General features: G+C 61.2%; 1 protein-coding gene across 2 annotated transcripts; it reads right to left on the bottom strand.

Annotated features, from left to right (window-relative positions):
• Positions 1-582: 582 nt before the first annotated feature.
• Positions 583-18,684, bottom strand: CADM3 (cell adhesion molecule 3; the record flags this gene model as incomplete). 2 transcript variants are annotated; one of them, XM_083878739.1, is made up of 10 exons in its annotated part: positions 583-2,037; positions 2,788-2,913; positions 3,641-3,763; positions 5,174-5,343; positions 5,614-5,704; positions 6,361-6,531; positions 6,628-6,765; positions 6,910-7,062; positions 7,226-7,366; positions 18,590-18,665. In XM_083878739.1, the coding sequence occupies 10 exons, from the start codon at positions 18,663-18,665 to the stop codon at positions 1,919-1,921; spliced, it is 1,308 nt and encodes a 435-aa protein (XP_083734865.1). In that variant the 3' UTR covers positions 583-1,918. The 2 variants fall into 2 exon arrangements, with proteins under 2 accessions (XP_083734865.1, XP_083734866.1); XM_083878740.1 differs by lacking the exon at positions 3,641-3,763 and having other exon boundaries at positions 18,590-18,684.
• Positions 18,685-23,710: the final 5,026 nt, after the last annotated feature.

Below are 23,710 nucleotides of genomic sequence, written 5' to 3' on the forward strand. Positions count from 1 at the left end.
ATCCAGCTGTTTTTATTTGCAGGAATGACTCAATCATGGGGACCTTGGTGACAGCATTGGCAGCCCCAGGATTTATTCCCCAGCCTGAGCTTGGAGCTGCCCTGGGGGCTCCAGGTCCAGGTCCCCCACTCCAAGAGGCGGGAAGGGAGGAAAAACACCCCAAAAACGGCTGTACCCAACAAAGGCTCTGTGTTCTGTTCCCTCCCAGTGCTGCCACCCACTCCTGACACGCAGCTGAGCCATGGGAGCCTGGTCACATCTACAGTGTCCCCAACGTCACCTCCCTTGTTCCCACCTGTGTCTGTCACTGAGCTGGGGCTTCTCTGCCTCACCTCAGCCCCAACCCCACTCACTCCCCCACAGGGGACCTGGTGCCAGGTGCTGGCAGGGTTAGGAGGGGTGACACTTCCAGCCCTGTGGAAGAAATGGTAAAATTCTTCCTCCACCTCCCAGGTGAGGTTTCCCAACCCCCTGCAAGGACTTTGACTCCTTCCTGAAGGGTCCCCTCGTCCTCCAGACCACCCCAAATACACAGGGTGACCTCCCAAGTGAAGTTACCCCTCCCAAAGGGCTCCCCTCCTCCAGACAACCCCAAATCCACGGGGTGCCCGTCCCAAGGGCAGCTCCTGCAACCCCCTTGTGTCCAGACTGGGATGTGGGATCCCAGGAAACCTCATCCCAAGGCTGGGGGTATCCTAATGATGCCAGGGGGAGCAGCCCCATCCTGGGGGTCCGTGGCTGAGAGGCGCCAGGCTGGAGCTGTGCTGGAGAGGTTGGGAAAGGCGTTTGGTTTTGTCTTGGAAGTGATGGTGAAAGAGGCAGGAGAAAGGACAAGGAAGAAGGATTAGCCCCCTGCCCCACCCTGCAAGCCTCTGTGGGGACCCCCAAACTCCCCAGACCCCAAATCTGGTTATTTTGGCCATTGTTGGTTTGGGCTCTTGGAGCCAAGAGGAAAATCAGCCCTTTCCAAGCTCATCCCTGCCCTGGGAAAGGGCTGGGGAGGGAAGGGGGGCAGAGAGACCCCAGCAGAGCTCCATCCCTGCTCCGGGGGTCCCAGGGAAGCAGCCCCAGCCCCAGGGGTGCTGCCTCCTGCACTGAACATCTCAATAGATGGTTAAAATTGGCATTTCCAATCAGAGAATTCAGGAAAAATAAAAAAACTCGGGGCTCTTTCCTCTGGATTTGCCCCCTCACATAAACCTCAGCCCTCCCCCCTCCCGCTGGGGTGGGACCGGGGAGCTTTGGGGGCTCCCGGTCTCTCTGGGGGTCCCACCCTGGACTTTCACCCCCTTTCACACACTGACTGCACGAGGACAGCTCTGCTCCCGCATGGACACTGCTCCACAAGAACCACCAAGGATAAAACCGGGGCAGGGTCTCGCTCTGCTCCCAGCTAGAGTCACCCCTGGCATCAGGGGGGGACAACGAGGACACCCAGGGTCCCAAGCTTGCCCCGGGGGCCCGGAGCTGATTTTATCCTTGGACGTCAAAGAAACCAAAACGGAGAGAAACAAAGGGAAGAGCTACATCGACCCCAGCCCAACACCCCAACCAAGGGCCCGAAGCAAAGAGCAGCCACAAAACCAAAGCAAAAGGTCCAAAGGAAGAAGGAAGTCGCTCACTCACGGGTTGGTCTGTGGGTTCGGGGCGTGGGGATGGAGGTGCAAGCAAGCAAACGGGGCCGGGGCTCTCGCTGTCGGAGTGAACGATTTGTACAAGTTCAAGAAGCGTCAGCAGCGCCTCAAGGCCGGTGGCTCTCCCTGCTCTCTGTCCCGCCATCCCTCTGTCCGTCCGTCCGCCCGTGCCGGGCGCCAGAGAAAATCTGTTGGGTTTTGTGGGGTTTGTGGTCTGGTTGCCGTTGCCATCGGGGTACTCTTGGCTCCATTTTTCACTCTCTCTCTCTCTCTCTCTGACCCCTTTAGATGAAATATTCCTTCTTGTCGTCGCCGCCGGCCTGGCCGCCCTCGGCGTTGATGATGGCGGTGTCGGCGTCCGGAGCGTCGTCCGAGCCCTTGGCCTCGTGGGTCAGGTATGTTCCTGGAGTGGGGGGACAGGGCTGGGGGTCACAGGGGGTTCTGCCAGTGCCCCCTCCCACACACAGGGAGAGGTCGGGCTGCCTGGAGGGCTCCATTGGGCTTGGCTGTAACAGAAAAGTCACTGGGATGGGATGGGGTGGGATGTAGACTCATTGGGGGTGCTCCAGGCTTTGGTAGCAGTGTCCACTTGTGGAATGACCACTGCCAGTCAGGCTCCTGCCCCCCCACCCACTCCTCCTGGAAAAGCAGGGGGTCCCAGCTGCCCCCGGAGCAGGATGGGGGGCTCTACTCACACATCATTACAGGGGGTGGCCGATGGCGGGGTGTCACCGAGTCCCCAGGGCTTGGGCACAAACCTGCTGGGCATGAAAAGGGCAGGTGGAGGGAAAGGAGGAGGAGGAAGGCAAAGGGAGCAGCAGAAAGAGGGAGGAGGTGGGAGGGAGATGGGGACAGGGACAATCCCGGGACAGTGGGTGAGGAGCAGAGATGGAGAACTGGGGTGGGATCTACCTCCCCCTGATGCTGCCCAGCCCCGAGCATTCACTGAGACATTCCTGACATTCCCATGCTGGCGCTACCATGGGAAGGACCCCCAGACCCAGGAGGGCTCTGCTGGTTGCTCTCAGGACTCAGGAAGGGCTGCAGGACCAGGAGTTGCCCCCCTTCATCCCCAGCTGCCCCTCTGCTCTGGGGACACAGCCCTGAGACCCCTGAGGGCTCCTCGTGCCCCCTGCAGCCCCCAGGGCCATACCTTTGTGCCTGATCAGGTAATGTCCCAGCACGATGAGGAGGCTGAGCAGCAGGAAGACGATGACAGCCACCACCCCGCCAATCATCGCGTGGTAGGTGCTGGAGGTCGAGGGCACCGGGCTGGCGTCTGCCCAGGCAGGGAGAGAGAAAAGACAGAAGGAGCTGAGATCCTGCAGGGGAGCAGAGGCTGCTGCTGCTCCCCCCAGGGTCTCCATCCTGTGCCAGCAGCTCCATCCTGCTGAGGATCCTGGGAGCGAGAATAGAGAAGGCAGCGGGGGAAGCAAAGGGGAAATCCCATCCTCCACAGTGGGGTTTTGGCCCCAAAAAGGGAGGATGAGCAGGCTTGGCTGGAAGGTGACATGCAGGCTGGCACGGCCACAGGCTGCACCCCGAGAGGTGATGGCATCCTAAGGACAGCAGGACCCCAAAGCTGGTCCCAAGTCAGGCACATCCTGTCCTGGATCTGTGCTGGAATCCTGTGTCAGCCCTGGGGCACAGTGACAAATCCTCCTCCCACTGTGCCCCATCAGCTCAGGGTGGGGACAGGGCCACATCTGGAAAGGACGAGGTGGGGGATACACAGGGGAGGCAGCAGGACAGAGGGACAACACGTGACACGGACACACAGGACAAGGGGCAGCTCAGGGAGCTGCTGCCACAACCCGCCGGGAACAGCCCAAGGCTCAACCTGGAAAAGGCCAAAATCCACACACACCAAAGGGACTGGAGCCGGGCTGGGCACCTGGCAGGGGTGTTCCCAGGCCAGGGCTGGGCCACTGTCTTCCTGTGGAGCTTCTCCGGCTGGGCTGGGGAGCAGTGGGTCCGCAAAGAGACAGAAAAGGAGCTTACGGTACCTTGGATGAGAGCTGGAGTGAAGGATGGAGCGAAGGCCATGGAAGCATGAGAGATGGGCTGGGAAGGGCCTGGCGGAGGGGCTGGAGTGGAGTGAACGTGTGGGGTGGGGAGCTGGGGAAGATCTGGGGAGGACAACAAAAACACAGGACACAAATCAACGCTGGGAAGGGCCAGTGAGGTGACAGAGCCCAGCGGGGGGACTCTGGGGGGACCCTCAGCGGGTCCATCCATGACCCCACAGGTGCTTCTGTCACCAATCTTTGGGACAGTGTGACCATCTTCCCCCATCTCCCATCCTGCCAGACCCTCTGAGACACCCTGGGCCTGCACAGCAGGAAGGTGTCACCTGCACTCTCCTGTGCACATCCTTGGGGACCACAGTGTCCCTCGGTGCTGGGCAGGGGTGGCACCAAGGTGGGCAGGCTGGAGGGCTCAGCTGGGCACGGAGGTGGCTCCCAGTGCCTGAGACATGAGTGGCTTTAAGGACAAAAATGAGAATTCCACAACGGGAACCAAGCCTGGATACAGAGCTCATCTGCTGTGACAGGGGCGGTGACACCAGGTGGGCAAGGGACAGCGGCTGCCACCTCTCATGGACAGCATGAGGCACCAGGGGTGAGCTCCTGGATGGGTGCAGAGAGCTCTGGGTGCTCACAGGACACCACACAGGGGACAGGAGGGACACACAAGGGGTGACACTGGAGTGACTGTGGAATCTGGGGCTCGTTCCGGGCAGGCTGAGGGAGGGGACACAGTGGACAAAGTGCCACTGCTGCCATGCGCTGCCTCCGCACTGCAAGGGAAGGATGCTGAGTGCCCAAGAGGGAGGGAAAGGAGCCAGGAAAGGGAAGAGCTGGAGCACTGGAACAGGGAAAGCCCAAGGCTGCGAGACAGAGATGGAGAGAGCTGGGGAGGAGAGCAGGAACAGCCCAAATGCAAGGAAAAATCACAGGGAAATGGGATCACGTCATGTGGGAAAGGGCTGGGAAGGACACTGGGAGCTGGGATGGCAGCCAGGGGTAGGCACTGGCAGCACCACACAGAACACACAGCCCTGCCCCACGTGTGACACAGCAGGGCATGGGGACATGGGGACAGACACAGCCCTGCTCCACGAGTGACACAGCAGGGCATGGGGACACACACACATTCCCGCTCCATGTGTGACACAGCAGGGCATGGGGACATGGGGACATACAGAGCCCTGCTTCATGTGTGACACAGCAGGGCATGGGGACATGGGGACACACAAAGCCCTGCCATATGTGTGACACAGCAGGGCATGGGGACATGGGGACACACACAGCCCTGCCCCATATGTGACACAGGGCACAGGGACATGGGGACCAAGCAGAACACAGTCAGGGCAGGCCAGGGGACAGCACCACGTGTGGAGCAGCAGGAGCTGCCCCTTCCCACCCAAGGCCAGGTGTCAGGGGTGACACGGTGACACTTTCTAGGCACACAGGATGCAGTGACCCCTCTCATCCATGTGCCCCCTCAGACAGACACTCTGGCCACGCCGCACTCACCGCTGACGTCCAGGTTGTACTTGGCCACCACGCTGCCCATGGAGCTGGTGGCCGTGCACACATAGGTGCCACTGTCACTCTTGTTGAGGAAGGGGAAGATGAGGACGCTGTCGGAGCTGAGCTGTAGGGGCGCGTCGCTGCCCTCCTTCTCCCAGAGGAATTCCTGCGGGCTGAGGAACGGGATGGGCATCAGCACCTGGGGATCCCCCAGGACACGGAGGGGGAAATGTTACATTCAGGGATGAGCCAAGATGGATCTGCTGCTCTGGGACAGGGGGGCTTCGTCTGCTCCCATGGAACCCCCAGCCCTGCCTGGCAGGGACACCCCAAACCCACACAGCTCCAGGTGGGGCTCCCTGTGGGATGTGGGAGCCTGGCAGCGGGAGGGGAGGTTGGCCAGGGCCTGAGGAGGAGGAGGAGGGAGGTAAGGAAGGCCTTACATGGGGTTGCCCTGCCCGTCGCACTGCAGCTGCAGTTTCTCCCCCTCCCGTGGGTACTGCGGGTGGGGCTCGATCTTCGCCGTTGGCTTGTCTGGAAAAAGGGGAGAGGAAAAGTATGGTGAGCGCCTGGCACCCCAAATCCTGCCCTGGCATCCCAAATCCTGCCCCTAGCACCCTAAAATCTCTGCCCTAGCACCCCAAATTCTGCACCTGGCATTCCAAATCCTGCCCCTGGCACCCCAAATCCTGCCCTGGCACTGTAAAATCTCTGCCCTGGTACCCCAAAACCTGCACCTGGCATGCCAAATCCTTCCCCTAGAACCCCAAAATCCTCCTCTGGAACCCACAATTCCACCCCTTGAACCCCAAATCCCACCCCTGGGCCAGTTCTGGGTGTGCAGGGCTGAAGGGTGACAGCACCCAGGGGTGGGGCAGCACTCGGGGGGTGCTCTCTCCCTCACCCCATCACCACCACAGGGAACAGGGAAGGAAAGGGAAATGGGGACAGGATGAGGGAAGTGGTGCAGGCATGGAGCAGGGACAAGTCTCTGGGAGATGGAGACAAGCAGGAGGTAGGGACAGGAGTGGGAAGCTGAGGGTGTGTGCAGGGAGGTGTCACGATGCAGAGGAAGTGTCACTGTGCCATGTGTTTGACAGGACCACGATGGCTGAGTGTCCCTGAACACACCAGGCCACCCGTGTGCAGTCTGCTGAACCTCCATCCCCCCAAATGTCCCCCCCACGTACAGTGGACCTGCAGCTTCTGCGTGGTTGACCTCTCCGAGTTCTGCAGGGACTCGTGGTCCACTGTGCAGGTGACCTCGACCTCGTTGTCCTCCTTGGTGACACGGAACTCCACCCTGCTGGTCACTGTGAAGGTCTTGCCATTGGGGTCCTCCACCACATCCGTGCCCGAGTCTGTGGGCACAGGGGACAGTCAGAGCTGAGGGACACAGACCACAGCCCCCCATGGTGTCCCCCAGCTGTCCCAGCCCCCAGGACAGGGCTACCCACCCTTGAGCTCCCTGTTGCCCTTCCTCCAGCGCAGCTGTGCCGCGGGTTTGCTGCCGGAGGAGCGGCAGATGAGCCGTGCCACCTTCTCCTCATCGATGGGCTGCTCGTGGCCGAAGATTTGGGGCTTCTGGGGGATCCCTGGAGGAGGAGGAGGAGGAGACAAAACCCACAAATCTGTGAGCTGGGTGTGCGCTGCCACCACAGTGTGACATACACTGTGTGACACACACAGTGAGGCAATGGGAGCTGACAGGGAGCAGGGGGACTGTCCCTGTGTCCTACCCAGCACGGTGACCAGGGCCTTGGCCGTCCTCACGGGCATGGTGAAGATGGAGCAGGTGTACTCGCCCTCGTCGGCCAGCACCACGTCGCTGATGCTGATGGTCAGCTCATTGGGGGTGGATCTCTCCAGCTGGATCCTGTTATCCCGCAGGGCTGAGGGAAAAGGGACAACGGGCTCAGTGCCACCACCCCCTGCGCTGGCTCTGCCCGGGGCGGCAGCAGGAGGGGATGTCACCCTCTGAGGCAGCTCCCTGCTGTCCCCTTGTGGCTCCAGCCCGGAGCTGTCTCGCTCCCAGCCCCAGCTGTGGGGTTTTACCTCGTTTTTCCCCGAAGTACAGGGTCTGCTGGGCAGGGTTGGACCACTGGAGAGAGGAGTCATCGGGATCCTCCACCTGGCACTTGAGCACCACCGTGCCCCCGGCCACCACGGTCTCATCTGATGTCGTGGGCTGGCTCTCTGCACATGGAGAGGGGGAATTAGCGGGGCTCTGGGTGTCACCTCCCCTCAGAGCATCCCCGAGCAGCCAAGGAACAGCAGTGTCCCCAACAGCTCTGTGTGTGTCCCTGTTCCTCTGCAGGGACAATCCTGTCAATCCCATTCCCCAGCAGGGAATCAGGCTGGGATCCATCCTGCCACCCCCACTGCAGCACCCACAGGGACAGGGGACACTGCTGTCCCCACTGCAGCTCACAGGGACACAAGCACAGCCCCAGGGCTGCCGGAGGATCCTGACACGAGCAGATCCCTGCAGAGCAGAGGGATCCAGAGCCTGCCACTGGCTGGAGACACCCGGGGAGGCACCGAGCCCTGCCCCACAGCCCTGGCAGTGCCAGCGAGCCGGGCTCACAGCCCTGGGGCTCCATGCCAGGCACTCCTGGCACTGGGATGCTCCATTCACCACCCCCGGCCCACGGAGTGCCACCTGCGGGGTGTCACTGTCCCGTTCCCGGTGCCACTCCTAAGGGGAAGGACTTGCTCCATGTCCCTCCCCAGGCTGTGTTCCCTCAGCTCCTCCTCCTCTTTCCCTTCCTTCGGGCTCCTGGAGGAGTGAAGCAGCCCAAGGGCAGGGAAGAGCAGCTCCAGGATCAGATAACCCCCACTGTCCCAAGGACAGCTATTTTTGGGAAGCTGCTGTGCCAGGAGTGGAGCTGCAGAGGGACAAGGGGGACATGGCACAATCCCCAGGCCCAGCAAATGGAGAAGGAAGAACATGGACAGGGCTGGAAGCACCTGAATTTCCTCACTCTCCACACAGAAGGTGAAGGGAAATTTATCCTTTTGGTCCCATCACAAGCTCCCCAAAGCTGTTTCAGGAAGGAGGTTTTGGAGGAGGGCAGGACAAGGTTGCTGGCCTTTCCTGTCAAACTCCAGAAAGGCTGGGCTGGAAGTGGCCAAGGAAGGAATTTTTAGGAAGGAAGTCCCCACTGTGAGGGTGGGCAGGCCCTGGCACAGGGTGCCTGGAGAGGCTGTGGCTGCCCCTGGATCCCTGGCAGTGTCCAAGGCCAGGCTGGATAGGGCTGGGAGCAGCCTGGGACAGTGGAACGTGTCCCTGCCCATGGCAGGGGGTTGGACAGGATAAGCTTTAGGTCCCTTCAACCCAAACCATTCTGGGATTCCATGGGTCGCTCCCTGCCCAGAATTTCCAGAGAAGCATCAAACTGGAATTGAAAACGTTCCCAGTGTAAAAACCTTTCATTCCAAGGAATCTCCTCATCACCAACGTTCCATTTCATCCTCAGTGTCCAAGTCTTTCCTGCTCTTTGCTCTTCCCTGACTCATCCCCTGCTCTCTCCAGGCCCTGGCACAGTGGCAGCTGAGCAGGGAACCCCACACTGGGGATGGCACGGGATGAGCAAGACCCCACCAGTGCCAGGGGACATGTCCCTGTCACATCTCTGCTCTGCCCTGGGAATCCTTCCCTCGGCTTGTTTTAATTTGGTTATCAAGCCTTTGTCCTGCTACACCGTCATTAGGGGATTAGGCCTTTCCAAGCCGCTGTTGTCCAAACTCCAGCTCGGACCAGCTGAGGAGGAGGGTCTGACACCCACGCAATTAACACAATTACCACCCTACCCCGGGCCTGGCCTCATTAAGGAATTAGTGTGGGAAGAGGTTAAACACATCAAGGATGCCAGCCCTGCCTTGGGGGACATGGGGACACCTCAAAGGGGAAAGACCCTCCTCACACCCTGAGGTACAGCTGGGACCTCTGCCCTGGGGGACACCACGGGGACACCCCAGAGGGGACATTCCCCTCCCCTCTCCCCTGGGACCCCCCTCTCTGACCCCAGGCTGTGCCAGGGCCTTGTCTGGCTGTCCTGGGTGGGGGGCACGGCCCCGAGAGCCCCCCCCGGCACGACCCAGATCCTGCAGAACAGATGGGAATGGCCAGGATTTAACCAAACCCCACAGCTGGAACCTGCTGGAAGTGACAGAATAGGGGCAGAGCCAGGGGAGGAGGGGGCCCAGCACCCCCAGAGCAGCAGGACCCACCCCGGGAGTCTTACCCTCCTCCCACGGGGACTCTCTGGGCACAAGCTGCTGTGCCAAGGTTTGGGTGGAGGCTCACAAAGGCATCACGGAACCACAGAATTCCAGAATGGTTTGGGCTGGAAAAGGACATCAGTTCCATTCCTCTTCCACAGGCAGGGACACCTTCCACTATGCCAGGCTGCTCCAAGCCCCATCCAGCCTGGCCCTGGACATTTCCAGGGATGGAGCATCCACAGCTGCTCTGAGCACTCTGTGCCAGGGCCTCCTCACCCTCACAGGGAGGAATTCCTTCCCAACATCCCAACTTACTCCAACCCAGCAGGCACCAGCCTGACACAGCCCAGCACATTCCCTGGGGTGTCCTAGAAAGACCCAGGGGTCTCAGAGCAGGGACTGTCCCCTGGGTGCCACCCCTCCGCAGCCAAGCTCCTGGGCTGTCCTGGCACCAAGAGCTGGGACAGGTGCTGGACACTCCAGGAGCATCCGCCCTGCCCGTGCCAGTGAGTGCTGCCAGCACAGGGCTGCTGCCACCTGACAGGGCTGGCACTGTCCCCTGGCCTCCCTCCGTGACACTGCCACAGCCAAAGCATGGCCTGGGGGCTGCAGGGACCCCTCAGGGCCCCCTCGAGCGACTGCTATCACCCCACAATAAGGGGACAAGTTATTTTCAGGTGAGGGCTCCTGACAGGCTGAGGACACGGCCATCCCTCCCTGGAACCATCCAGGCACAGGAGGGACAGGCAGAGCAACCTCAGCTCCCCAAAACCAGCCCAGAAAAGCTCTGCCAAGCCCTGTGTGGGGCCCAGAGCTGCTGCCCATGTTGGTTTGTGCTCCCTGTTGGTGCAGCAGAGACAGAGAAGTGCCGTGCTCCAGAAAAATCAATATTTCATTAATTAGAGCCGTGCACTTTTGCAGAGGGGCTGCATTCATATTCATGAGGGGGAAAATGTTGTGGAAAAATGATGTAGAAAAATGATGTCGACATCTCTGCTGCTCCTGGAGCCCAGCATGAGTGGCCCCAGCCAGCAATGACTGTTCCCAAAGCTCTGCAGCTCTGGGCCTCCAGCCCCAGGATGCTCCCACAAGGAAAAACTGATCCTTTGTACACCAGGAATTCTGCAACACAGCCACAGTGCTGCCTGCTTGGAGCAGCTTCACCTGGAGCAACCTCAGGGAAGCAGGGGGAGAGGCCTGGGAAGAGCCCAGCAGCCGTGGGGGACAAGAATGGGGCTGCAGGATCCTCTCCAAGGAATGTCCACGCCATCCTAGCTTTTTTGCAGGCTGTGAAAGCATCTCTGTGGCAGAAATAACCCCAGGGAAAACCACCCACTGCTTCAAGCCCTCCAACGCCTCTGGTTTACAGTCACGTCCTAAAAACATTTCTCATTTCCCTCCTTCTTTCCCAAAAAAACGTTTCTCATTTCTCTCCTTCTTTCCTTAAAAATCCATTCTCATTTCCCTCCTTTTTTCCCAAAAAAACATTTCTCATTTCCCTCCTTCTTTCCGAAAAAACTCCTTCTCATTTTCTTCCTTCTTTCCTCTTTCCTCTGGGTTCAGCATCACAAAGATCCAATTCATCCCCGTGGGCACAGATGTTTTCCAAGGCGCCTTATTCTCCTCTCCAAGGACTTTGTGTTCCAGTAATTCCCCCCACAGCTCCATCCCCAGCCCCGGGCACCTTTCCTGGGGGGATCCATGCAGGAAACAGCCCTGGCAGGGCGGGAATTTTGAACTCAGGGATCAGGAAAGCTGAGACATCTGCTGTGCACATCCCTTGCAGGCTGATTTTAGCAGGGTGTGAATCCACAGTCTGGAATACCCAGAGCTCAAATTCCAGGCAGCTGAGTCGCTCCAGATTTCCCAGGAGAGGGAAACCTGCTCCTGTTTGGGTGCATCTGCTCCGTTCCACCTCGGATACGGCGTCACCGGTGCTGTGACAGCGACAGGACAGGTCCCATCCCTCTGGGAGCTGCCAGGTGCCTCCTGCAACTCCAGGGCCGGCTCCCTCCCCAATCCAGTGGCATCCAGATGTCCCTTGTGGCTGCAGGGTCCATCCAGACTGTCCCCAAGAGGCAGGTCCGGGCAGGGAGCAGATGGAGGCCAGGCTGGAGTAGGCTCTGAATGAAAGGCAGAGGTGGGAGGGATCCAGGCTGATCCAGGACAGGGCTCCACATGGGGACATCCCTGTGTGGTGTCACCTGGCTGTGCTCTGGGTTTAGCCAGGCTGCAGGAGCTGCAGGATCCAGGGTGTTCCTGTTTTCCTTGCAGGGATAAATCCATCCTGTAACTCCACTGGTGCCCAAAGTTCCCTCTGGCAGCTCCCACCTTTGCACCTCCAGCCCCCACAGCCACTCCCTCCGAGCTGTCCCTCCCACAGGGTGAAGGGTTTGATCCCAGGGTGACAGGGACTGTCACAGGAATGCAAATGTTCCCCGAGCGTGGGAAACACAGCCCTGAGTGTGCTCCCAGCTCGGCTCTGCCATGGACAAGGATGCTGGGACCTGTCACTGCTCCAGGGCTCCCTGTGCCTGTGAGATCCAGAGGGTAATGTGGGATCCCAAGCTCCCAGCAGGATGGGATCTGACTCCTTGTGAGGGAGGTGCTGACTCCAGGGGTTTCACACCTTCCCACATGAAATGCCAAACACCAAATTCCAGAAGATTTCTCTGTAAATGAGCATTCCTGGGAAGGGGCACAGCAAGAGGATGCAGCTTCTCATCACCTCCTCTGAACCCTGGGGATGGTCCCCAGCAGCCCCCAGGTGCAGGGTCCTGGTCCAAGGGGCACTGACATGACCCTGGACACCCCTGAAGCTGCATCTGTGACCAGAGGGACACTGTCACCTCCTGCCAGACCTGCCCCAGGGACAGCCAAGAGCTGCTGGTGACACCTGACCGGGGTTCAGCAGCTGAGACACAGCCAGCAATTAGCATCAATCAGGAGCTCCAGAGAGGCTGATTCCAAGTGCTCTGGGACCACAGGATGCTCCTCTCCTCCTCCTCCAGCCCTGGCCGGGTGCTCTCGGAGCTGACATTCTCAGAGTGACTCTGGCTCCATCCTCGCTGTGCAGGGCTGGGAAGCAGCTTTTCCTCTTCTCTTCTCCTCCCTAAACCCCACGGCCTGAGACCCCAAACAGCCCCTGCTCTCCCAGGGCCAGAGGAGAGCTGGGATCAGGGAGCTGGGGAGCCCCTTGGATGACTCTACTTGGCCCCATGTCCACATTCACACCAGGCTGATGCACTTTTCGCTCAGGAAAAGGCAGTGGCACCCTCAGGAAATCCCAGGACATCAGGATCACCTCCTTCCAAGGCCATCCCACAGCTGAGAGAGTCTCCTGCCACCCCACCAAGGCTCAGAGCTGCAGCAGAAGAGCCAAGACCCAGCTGGTCACACCCCCAGTGCTGGGAGGGGGCAGAGCAGAGGGAAAACCCCCAGTTCTGGGCCACCACAAATTCCCCAAGCACCCTGACAGCCTTTCCCGCTGTCACAGCTCCCTGGGGGCCCCCAAAAGGAGAGAATCCCCCAAGACCCCGGGGCACAGGGCAGGGATGACCCCTGTGCCAGCACCCTCCCCCAGTGTGACAGCCAACAGCTGAGAACTCCTTTTTTTGAGTGGGTTTTTTAGCTCCTACCCTAAGGCCAATCTCCAACATGACTGTTGCCAAGGGAACGAGCTCCGTGCTTTGACAGTTCTGTTTTAAGGATCTCCCTGCCCAGTGAGGTGTCTCAGCCCAGTTGGATGCCCTGGCACGGGGTTTGGTGGCTCTGCAGCCACCCCGACCCTGGCGGCAGTGCCGTGTCCGAGGAACTGTCACTCCCCACTGCCCGAGGATTAAACACACCGGGTTGTGTAAGAGGATATTTATAACAGAACTGAGGGATGGGGAAGCCCTGGCAGCTCTGCTCCTCTCCTGGGGGACAGCACAACCAACGCCTCCTCCTGACCTCCCAGAAATAGAATCATGGAATAGCTGGAGCGGGAAAGAATCCACAGGGATCCTGGAGTCCAACTCCTGGCCCTGCATAGGACACCCCAACAATCCCACACTGGGCCTGGGAACATTGTGCAAATGCTCCTGGAGCTCTGGCAGCCTTGGGAATGTGATAATTCCCTGGGGAGCCCTCTGGGGGAAGCAGCTTTTCCTGATATCCAGCCTAAACCTCCCTGACACAGCTCCAGCCATTCCATCAGGTCCTGGTGCAGAGACTCCCCACATTCCAATGGATGCCCAGGAATGTGCTCCGCATCAGCTGTGGCCCAGCAGGTCACCTCTGCTGCTGCACAGTGCTCTGTCCCTTCTGGAGTCCCCAGAATCACAGGGAGACAAAAAAAAAAAAAAAAAAAAAAAAAAAAAAAAAAAAAAAAAAAAAAAAAAGCCAGAACCCAAAGTTGGTGAGACTTGGAGAGGCAAAATGAAGCCTCCAGGAGTGCCATGATGGTGCAGGTGTTCAGAGATGCTCAGAGCAGCCACAGCCAAGGCTGGAGCACCTCAGAAGCAGTCCTGGATCCATCTCCCCATGGCTTCAGACCAGGAGCAGCAGAGCAGGTTTCTGATGGCAGCAGGAGGGAGAATGAGGAGCTGCAGCCATGGACACCAGTGCAGACACCCCAAAACACATCCTAGCTCTGGAAACATCTCCCCACGGTGTGTGGGGTCCAAGCAAGTCCTGTCTTCTGAGCAGCACCTGGCCCAGGCACCTGCTGCTCTCTCTGCCAGTGGCCACTCAGACCAGCAGTGTCAGGACTCATTTCCCTGGAAGTCACAGCAAAAGCAGCAGTCTGGAAAAGCTGAGCTCGCCAGCAAACGCCGTTTGAGGTGCTGTAGGCGAGGAAAAGCATCTGCAGCTGAAGCACTGCCTGGAGCATCACCCGAGGATGGGGCAGCTCCCGGGATGCTGCAGGGACTCGGGGAGCTCTCAGCTCTGCTGCTCCCTGGCCAAGCTCCTGGGAAACGCTGCTGCTGCTGCCAGGCCTGCACCAGCCCTGCCACCCTCCAGCACGTCCAGACACCGCAGAGGCTCCGTGGGAGCCGCAGCATCCAACACCTGCCCGCGGTCCCTGCGCCCTCGGCCGCATCCCGGCGCAGGCAGAGCGTGACGCTGGGCAGGTGACTGGAATGGTTAAACACATTCCTGCCCAGCCCTCCTCACAGCCCCGGCTTCCCCACCTCCCTCCACTGTCACCGGCTGCCTTTGGGTTGTCTGGGTTGGTGCTCTTGGCACCAGGGCTGCCCAAGCACAGCACAGAGCATTCCTACCTCCTCATCCTCCCCCAGGACAGCCCTGAGTGGAAGAGGAGCCTTCTAGGAGGAGGATGGAGAATCTCAGTCCCCCACAGGTGGGTGGAGGAGCTGGGGGAGCAGAGAGGTCACTGCCACCCCACCATCACCACAACATGAAGGCTCTGCTGCTCTCAGCTGTCAGTGCCTGGCCAAGAGCAGAGGGGCCTGAACCGGACCAGATGGTTCAAGCTGAGCTGACCCAGTAACTGGGAGGAGGAGGAGCAGATCCATCTGACTGTGGGGGTGTTACAGCACTGGCAGCATCTTCCAGGGCCTGCCGAGCCACTGAAGAGCCAAGGCAACAAGGACTCCAGTCAATCTGTGCAGAACCAGCACTGGAGGGACCTGCAGAGCCAAGTCATCACTGGGGCTGGAAAAGCAGCCTGGAGAGCAGCTCAGGTGGAGACCAGGCTGGGCAGGGGGTGCCAGGCCAGACACTGGCACAGCTGTGCCCAGGAGAACAAGCCCAGCACCACAGACAGAGCCCACCACATTCCCATCTGGCACCACCACCAAAACCACCTCAGACGTGTGCCCACATCCTGCCCCACTGCTCCTGTCCTGCAGGGCCCTGGATGGGCACAAGACACCCTGGATTGGTGTAAAACGAGGTTAGGAAGCAACGCAGGGAAAACAAACAGGAACAGCTCTGCTGCATCTTCCTCCATCTGGCTGTGCGGCCGCCGTGCCAGCGCCGGGGTGACTCCCCAGATGTAGCCGCCTCCAGCTCCCCCGGCGGTTCCAACACCCCTGGAGAGGCGAGAACGTCAGGCAGAGGGAGAAGAGGCAGCATCTTCCAGGCAGGAAACCTCCCAGGCAGGGAATCCTGGGCAAACAGGGCGCTCTTCCCTCCTGAGGAGGACGGGTACCCACACCTCGGGATGCTCAGCTCCTGCTCTGGCAGCATCACCCAATTCCATTGGGATTTCTCCTCCCGCCTGCAGGCCAGGCCATCACACTCCCAGCAAACAGCACAGGCCATGCCAAACCCCAAGGCATTGTCAGGAGAGCAGCAGAATTCTTGTCCCCCAGCAGCGGTGCCAGCACATCCCTCACCGTCTGGGCACGCAGCGGGCACCTCTGCAGAGCCTGATCCCAGGCTTTGTCCTAAAATCCAGCCTTGCCTGTTGAGCCTAACGCGTTGTGCCAGACAGCTGAGTGGTGGATTCTGTGCTCTCCAGCCGGCTGCCTGCACAGGGATGCTCTGCTCCCTCCCCTCTCCTCCGGCTGAGTGCTGATCCCAGCCCTGGAACAGCTCGTTTCCCCCAGGCAGCTGATCCAAGTCATCCGAAATCAGGCCAAGCAGGTAGTGAGTGATGCAGAGAGGTCGCCCTCCCTCCCTTTCATGCCTCACCAGGGCTGTCAGTGCTTCCTTGGCTCTGGAGCCAAGGGCTGGTGCTGGCACAGGCACTGGGAGCATATGGCGAGCCCTAATGGCACTGGGAACGGGGCTCTCACACACATTCCTTGGGGAAAAGCACCACGGAAAGCAGCAATCAAAGACTGCTGTTGCTCCAGACAACGCCGGGCTCCCACCACCCCACTGTGCCCCTGGGCTCTCCCTGCTCCAGCCTCCCACATTCCAGTGCTGACACCTCCCTCCAGGACAGCAGGACCTGCAGATGTCACCTGCTCAGAGGCTGGGGATGGCAAAGGCCCTGTGGGAGCCCAGCCCCTCCAGACCCTACCCCACACAGGCAGGGCAGGCTGGAGGCTGCTCCCACAACAGCAGCTGGAAGCTCGGGGCATCTCCCCAGGACAGAGGGAGCTTCTCTGGGTGGCCTGGCCAAGCAGACACCTCCAGCAGCTCCAGAGAGATGAAGCCACCCTGCAGGACAGGGACAGTGCCCTGAACCTGCCTCCCTGCAAAGCCCTCATCTCACTAGGCTGAGGACACCTCCCAATGTCCTCCTGCGGCCCAGGGAAAAAACAGCCCCAAGTCATCTGGTTTTGGCCCGTGGTGGCCTCCCAGGGCATTGTACAAACAAAAGGGTTACACAACTCCTGAGTGGAATAACCCTGCAGAGAGAGAATGATCCTCACACAAGGACAACCACGCACCAGCCCAAACATCCAAATGTGCCGACAACAGCACAACGCCAGCCAAGAGCACAGACAGGGCCCTCTTGTGCAGGACCAGTGCTCCCAGGGCCTGGGCGGCTTCCAGGGGTTCCTCCAGACCCCGCCATGCTTGTAGTGGGTCCATCCACAGGACTGGAGGAATGTTCTCCAAGGAGGAGTCTCCATCCTGCCCCAGGACAGGTGCCAGGCAGGGGACATCCCCTGAGCTGCGCTGGGATGGCTCAGGGGCTCCAGGAGGAGGCACCAACCATGAAGACACAACAATAACTTCTTTCCAAGCATCTCCCAGCCATCCATCTCCTCTGCTCCTAAAGGTTGTTTTGGAGGTCTGTTTGTCCAGCTGTGCTGGACCCTGGCACTGGTGGCCAGGGCTGGGCCACAGCAGAGGCCAGCCCAGGAGGAAATCTTGCAGTGTCATCATCCGGGCTGTGTCCTGTCCCAGGACAGCTCCGGGCCACGGGCACCTCCCCTCCCAGGAGCACTCCCCGGGATGCTCAGCCATCCCCAGCCCCACAGGCTGAGCATCCCCACACTGGGGATGCCAGGATGTCCCCACGCCGTGGGGTGAGCATCACCCACACCCAAGTGACTCTTTCAGGTGCCCGTGGGAGGACCATGGCCAAAACCAGAACAAATCCCGGGATTCGTGAATGGGAACACAGCCACCAGCCCCCAGAGCCTGTGACAGCACCAGCGATGGGTGCGGGGGAGCCATGGGGGCTGCGGGCTCAGCCCTTGTCCCCACCGTGCCACGCTCCCACCCGCACAGCCCTCGGGACCCCCGATCCTGCTCCAGAATCCCCTCCCTGCTCCTGATGGGCCGTCGGGATCTGGATGGAGACCAAACCCACCGTCAGCCTTCCCCAGCACCTCCAGACCACAACACAGCGGGTCCAGCCCAGCCCCTGGCCAGCTGCTGCACCTCCCCACCCAAACACACGCAGCAGCATCAATTCTGTCACGACAGACGACTCCCGACACGGCAAACGGAGCCGCCAGCAGCCAGACAGGGATGGCGGGTCCGAGCCGCCGCCGGGCACCCCGCAGGGACCCGCAGCCCCACAGCGACGGGGACACGGCGCTGCCACCGGGGAGCCCCGACACAAATCACACCCGCTGCGCGCCTGTCGCGACTGTCGCCGGCGGTGACCCCCCTTTGTCTGGCGAGCCGGGGCTCCGCCGCGCCCCGCGGCTGCTGGATGCCCCGCACATCCCGGCGGGACGGGGAGCGGCCGCCGCTGCCGAGCCCCCCGCCCATCCCGGGGAGGCGGCTCCCACCGGAGGGACCGGGGACCCGCCCCAGCCACGGCGGGGATGTCACCGCCGCTCTCCCGGGGGCTCCATCCGCCCCCCCGCGGTGTCTGTCCCCGCTCCGGTGTCACCGCCGAGCCCCGGCACCTCCCGGCGGGGCGGCTCCGCCGTACCGGGGGCTCTCCATCCGCCCCCCCCCCCGCGGGCAGCGCCGGGAGGGGCCGAGCGCCGCCGCCGCCGCCCGCCGGGGCCTGTCTGGAACCTTCCGCCGCCCCGGCCCCGGCCCCGCCCCGGGCGGTCCGCGGCCGTGGGGGGACACGACGGGCAGCACCGGCGCCGCCGTGACCTTGAGCCCCGCCGGCCGCCCGGGGCCGAGGGAGCCGCACCCGCAGGCGGCGGCGGGGCGGGCCCCGAGGGCCGGGCGGGGCGGGGCGGGCGGCACCTGCCTGACCCACATAACGGCCCCGCTCGCTTCGCCGCCCGCCGCACCTGTCGCTCGGCTCCCCGCAGCCCCGGCCTTGGCGGCGGGGACGCGGAGGGAGGTTCGCCCGCTCGCGGCGCCGCCACTCACCGTCGCGGGAGAGGTTTCCCCGGGCGCTGCCGAAGCAGGCGACGAGCAGGAGGATGCCAAGCGCTGGGGGCTGCATGGTGGCGGCGGCGGGAGCCCGCGGGGCCGGCGCGACCGAGCCGCAGCGCGGGCGGCGGGCGCTGCTCCCTCCGCTCTGGAGCCGGCGGTGCGGCAGCGGCGGGGATTAAATAGAGCGCGAGGAAGAGACCATTCGTGCCGGGGGGGGCGGGGGGGCCGCGCCGATGCCGCCCCCCTCGGCCCCCGTGTAAACACGCCCGCTCCGGCCGCCGGCCCCCCCCGCGCCCTGAGGCGCGATGGTGCGCGCCGCATGCGCGGCTCCCCGCGGGAGGCAGGTGCGCGCGGGGCGGCGGCGGGAGCGGCGGGCCCGGGGGTCCCCTCGGTCCCCTCAGTCCCCGCGGTCCCCATCGTCCCCATCGTCCCCATCTGCCCCCGCGCTCAGCCAGCCCGGTCCGAGCGGAGCGGCGATGCCTCAGGGTGACATCCCCCGACCGGATCCCTGGATGGGCGGTCCCGCCATGGAAGGGGCTCTCGCCGGTCTGGGACCTTTCCCGCCGCCAGGTATCGGCCGGTCCCAGCAGGACACGCCAGGTCGGGTCCGCTCTCGGCTCCCGGTGTCCCCGGGACGGGCCGGGTCACTCGCAGGCAGCGCCCGGCTGGATGGATGGATGGAGCACGGTCCCCTTGGCAGGGTGAGAGGGGCCGGGGCAGAGATGCTGGGGTGTCACCTGTGCTGGGGTGTCACCTGTGCTGAGGTGTCACCCTTGCTGAGGTGTCACCCTTGCTGAGATGTCACCCTTGCTAGGATGCCACCCTCGCTGGGATGTCACGCTTGGTAGGATGTCACCTGTGCTAGGGTGCCACCCGTGCTGGGGTATTACTCTCAGTGGGAAGTCACCTGTGCTGGAATGTCACCCATGCTCGGATGTCACCTGTGCTGGGCTGTCACCTGTGCTAACCAGTGTGGCCCAGCCCGTCACTGTCTCTGCAGCTTGTACCACCCAGTCCCATGACTGGTCCTTGCAGCTGGACCACATTTGGGGTGGAGCCCGTTCTGTTCCAGTCCCTAAAAGTCAATGTCCAGTCCTGGCTGTCCCCTGGCATCTCCCAGGCAACTCCTTTATCCACCCTCACCCAACCATGCTCTCATCCATCAGATGATCCCCCTGAGCTCTGGTTCACGTCAGCCCAAGCATTTCCAGCTCTGGAGGATTTCAGGGCTCTGGGGAAACGTTTCTAGAGGAGAATTAACCCCTTTTACCGGAGTGTTCGTGTGCAGCCCTTCCCCACGTTGGCAGCATCCCTCACGTGCGTTTGTGAGGCGCTGCTCCGAGGCTCCTGCACAGAGCTGAGCGCCAGGGATGGCTCCCTTAGTCACAATCCCCGTGGGAAGCGCCCGTGGGAGGAACAGCTTGGTGCCGGTCACAGCCCATCCCCGCGCTGCCTCCGGCTCCATCCCGTGTGTCTGGACGTGGCCCTGGAGGTGACGGTGCCGCTGCCAGGGCTCCGTGGGGCCAATGTGAGGGCAGGAGGGGCCAGGTGAGGCCTCGGGAGGCTCCTCCCAGGCTTTCGCTCCTTGCCCGGTCGGAGAAGGGCTCTGGAAGCCCCGGGATGTGAGAGCAGCAGAGGAGATCCGAGCTCGGCTCCTGCAGGCACGAGCAGGGCAGGGGAGCTGGAGAGGGTCCCGTGGGATGGGGCCGGGCTGGGCCAGGCCTGGGGGGTGTGGGTGGCTCCTGGGGGGGCGTTTCCTCTGCAAAAGGGGGTTCTGGGTGGCACTGGCTCTCTCGGGGCTGTTTGTGACCCCCCAGCCTCCCCGGGATGTCCGTGCTCCAGGAGGGTCGGTCCCTGCGGGCTGTGCCTGAGCTCTGAGCCCCCTCCCGGCCCCCCCAGCCTGTCCCCCCTCGCTGCCGCACCCGGGGGCTCCAGGCACCGCTTTTAACCCTTTCCCCGCCTCCTGCAGGAGCCCGCGGGCGGCTGTCCCCGACCCCTGCGGGTGCAGCACCCACTCCCCATCACTCGGGCAGGGCAGCGGGGGCAGAGGGAGAGGAGGGAGAGGAGGGAGAGGAGGTGTTCGGCGTGCAGCAGGTGCCGAGGCGACGCTCGCCACAACAAATCGCTGTGATTCAGCCCCGGAGCATCTGGCAGGAGCGGTAAGGAGCCGGGGGAGCCGGTGTCACGCAGCCGCTCTGCCGAGGCGTCCCGGAGCCCTCGGGAACGGGAGGTGCCCTGCACGGATCCGCTCTGCCGCGCCCGGGGAGGATGGAGCTCCTCAGCTCCCGTTTCCCGAGCCCCCGCAGGCCTCGGTGTCTCTGATTGTCTCTCAGGGTGACAGCACAGGTGGCTGCTGAAGTCACAGCCGTGTCACCTCCCTGCTCTCTGGGAGCTCCCTGGAGCTGCTGTGCTGTCCCGGCGCTCAGACCCTCCCACGCGTCTGGAGCATCCCCCGGCCAGGCGGGAAGGGCTGTGCCCGGTGTGGGGATACACCTGGATGTGCTTTCATGGAGGAACAGCAGCCCTGGGCAGAAGCCACCAGGTCTCAGTGGCCTCCTGCTGGCATCGGTGTGAGAGCTGCCGGCCCTGGGCACCTGTGACACCATCCCAGCCCTGTCCTGGCTGCAGGTGACTTTAATGCCTCGGGGGAAGGATTAACCACCCTGAGCTTCACTTTCCACCCAGGCCCAGCTGGAATGTGGAGCTAAAACACTTTCCCACATCCCTGGGCAATGCCAGGTGTGATCTTCCCCTTCCACTCCCCCGGATCTCAGAAATCGTGTGTGTTTGGCCATCCTTTCATCACAGCTCTGGAGATTTTCCTCTCTGATTATCTGAATTTAATTATCTGTTGCCTTGCCACCCATCTCCTGACTTTCAGGATCAGGCCAGAAGCTCCTGCCTTCCCTTTGTAGTCCTTCCAGTGGCTGCTGTCTCTGGGACTGAGGTTGGAAGATGGAATGAATCCCTCCTAGTCATCAAATGGGCTCCATAGCATTTCCCTTTAAACAACCGTGTTTGCTGCCACTCCAGACATGGATGGCATCTCCCTGGAGGCTCTGCAAAGGCACAGAAATCTCCAGGGAAGCTGTGGGAGCCGGAAGGAACAGAGGCTTCCAGCATCCCTGTGAGATCCTCAGTGCCCACAATCGCTTCCTTTAACCTCTGGCTCTCTGAGGGCCTCGCGTGTTCCTCTCTGACATGCTCAGCCTGTTTGTTTTTATACCTTGTCTGATTTTGCTCTTCAAAAAGCCCTTCATTAGCCCCACGCTGGGTTTGAGAGTGTTTGCTCCTGTCTGGTGTCACTCCTCGGTCCTGGATTCCCTGCTCTGCGCTGAGCTGATCAGGGGCTGCTCTTCGGCAGCACCAGCGACTTCAATTCCCAGATTCCACCTAAAGCCGAGCCAAGAACGGCCTCCCCGCTCCTCCCTGCTCCTCTCCTTGCTCCGAGAAGTGTGTGGGACGTGGAGCTGCTCCGAGCTGTGTCCCACCGTGCTGGCGTGGGGGCGGTTCCTGTCCCTAATTCCCGTCATCGTTGTCACCTCATTGCTGGAGCCTGGTGGCATTTTGATCCCTCTCATCCGAGCAGGTAGCCTGGACTTCGCAGCAGCCCTGGGGGGCAGGGAGTGTGATTCCATCTGAGTTTTTGGCTGCTATTTGCAGCTCACTGGAGCTGCCAGCCAGATGTTTTGGTATTTACTCCACTCTTGTACCTCCTTTCCTATCAGGTCCACTTTGCACCGTGCCTGACTGTTCGTGGTGCTGGTTCCAGACCAGTGCAGGCTCTTATCGAACTCCTGAACTCACAGCTGAGTTGATTTTACAGAATTATTCTGTACAGAAATATCTTGTCCTTGATTCGCTTCTGTTGAGGTTTGGTAGCTCCTCCTGAGTCACGTTGCTGTGAGTCAGGAACCAGAACCTGATGCTTGTGCTGGGGATTCCTCCCTGAGCTGGGCTCTCATTTAGGGGCTCTCATCTCCCTTGAACCCATTTCCACCCTGCAGGACTCACCCCTGGCTGGCAGCAGCAGAGCAGCAGGAGCAGGGGGGAGTGCAGAGCCCCAGGTTCAGCAGGGCTATGTGTGGTGGGTCCAGCCTGACTCCCACCCGCCCCTGAAGTGACAACAAACCCTCCACACCTCCCTCCCTTCCTCCCTCACCTCCCTCTCAGCTTCCCAGCACGTTTATTTCTGTGACTCCCAGACCTCACACTTGGCACTGCAGTGTCTCGTGTGGGTACAGCAATAACCTGCCTGGCTACAGCCAACCTTTGTCCTCCGATGAGCAGCCCCTGGGGCAGGGACAGCCTGGTGGGAGGCTGGAGCTGTGAGCTGGAGCTCAGGTGATGCTTTAAGGAGGCTGAACGTGGCACTGAGGAACAAGTGATGGATGGTGCTGCTGCCAGGCACAGTGACCAGAGAGGGCTTGGAGGTCACTGGAGTATCAGATAACCTTTATCTCCTTTGACTGTTGAATTTCTAAGAGCATTAAGGGCTTACCAGCCATGGCACCCAAGTGCCTCGGCAAAAAAAATCCCATTCTGGGAAGAGCTCCGGAGTCTGGAGGAGCAGGATCCAGTGGCAGAGAACCCCTGAGGCTTGGGAGAAAGTCTTGACCATTGCAGTGACCCCCCGAGGCAGATGAACCTACTCAGGTAAATATTAAATTCCTGAAGGAACTTTTCCCGTGGTCCATCCACACTCAGCAGTGGGAGCGGTGTCGGGGCTGGCAGCCAAGATCCAAATGGACATTTCTAATCCACTCTGGGCGGGCTCGGTGACATTTATCAGCTCCTGGCTCACAGCTCAGAGCTGACTCCAAATCCTGGCTGGAAATTTGCTCATGAGGGTCATGCAGAGCTTTCTCTGATGGGGCAAAAACCGCAGAGCTTCGATGGCTCCAAATGCCCCCCCCCCCCCCCCCCCCTTTGGTCCCACCCCAATTTGAGCCCTGGGTTTGCAGATATTTGGTGTAAAAACATTGAAATTAATGCAAGAATTGATCCTGGAGGAGACTCTCAATTTTGCAAAGGAGTGAAATCCATCCCAATTAATGGTGTATTTGATATGAGCACATGTGATGTCAAAACAGAGCATGGAAATAGCTACAAACA

Source organism: Zosterops lateralis, assembly GCF_965231275.1.
Source record: "Zosterops lateralis genome assembly, chromosome: 27".
Classification (NCBI taxonomy): domain Eukaryota; kingdom Metazoa; phylum Chordata; class Aves; order Passeriformes; family Zosteropidae; genus Zosterops; species Zosterops lateralis.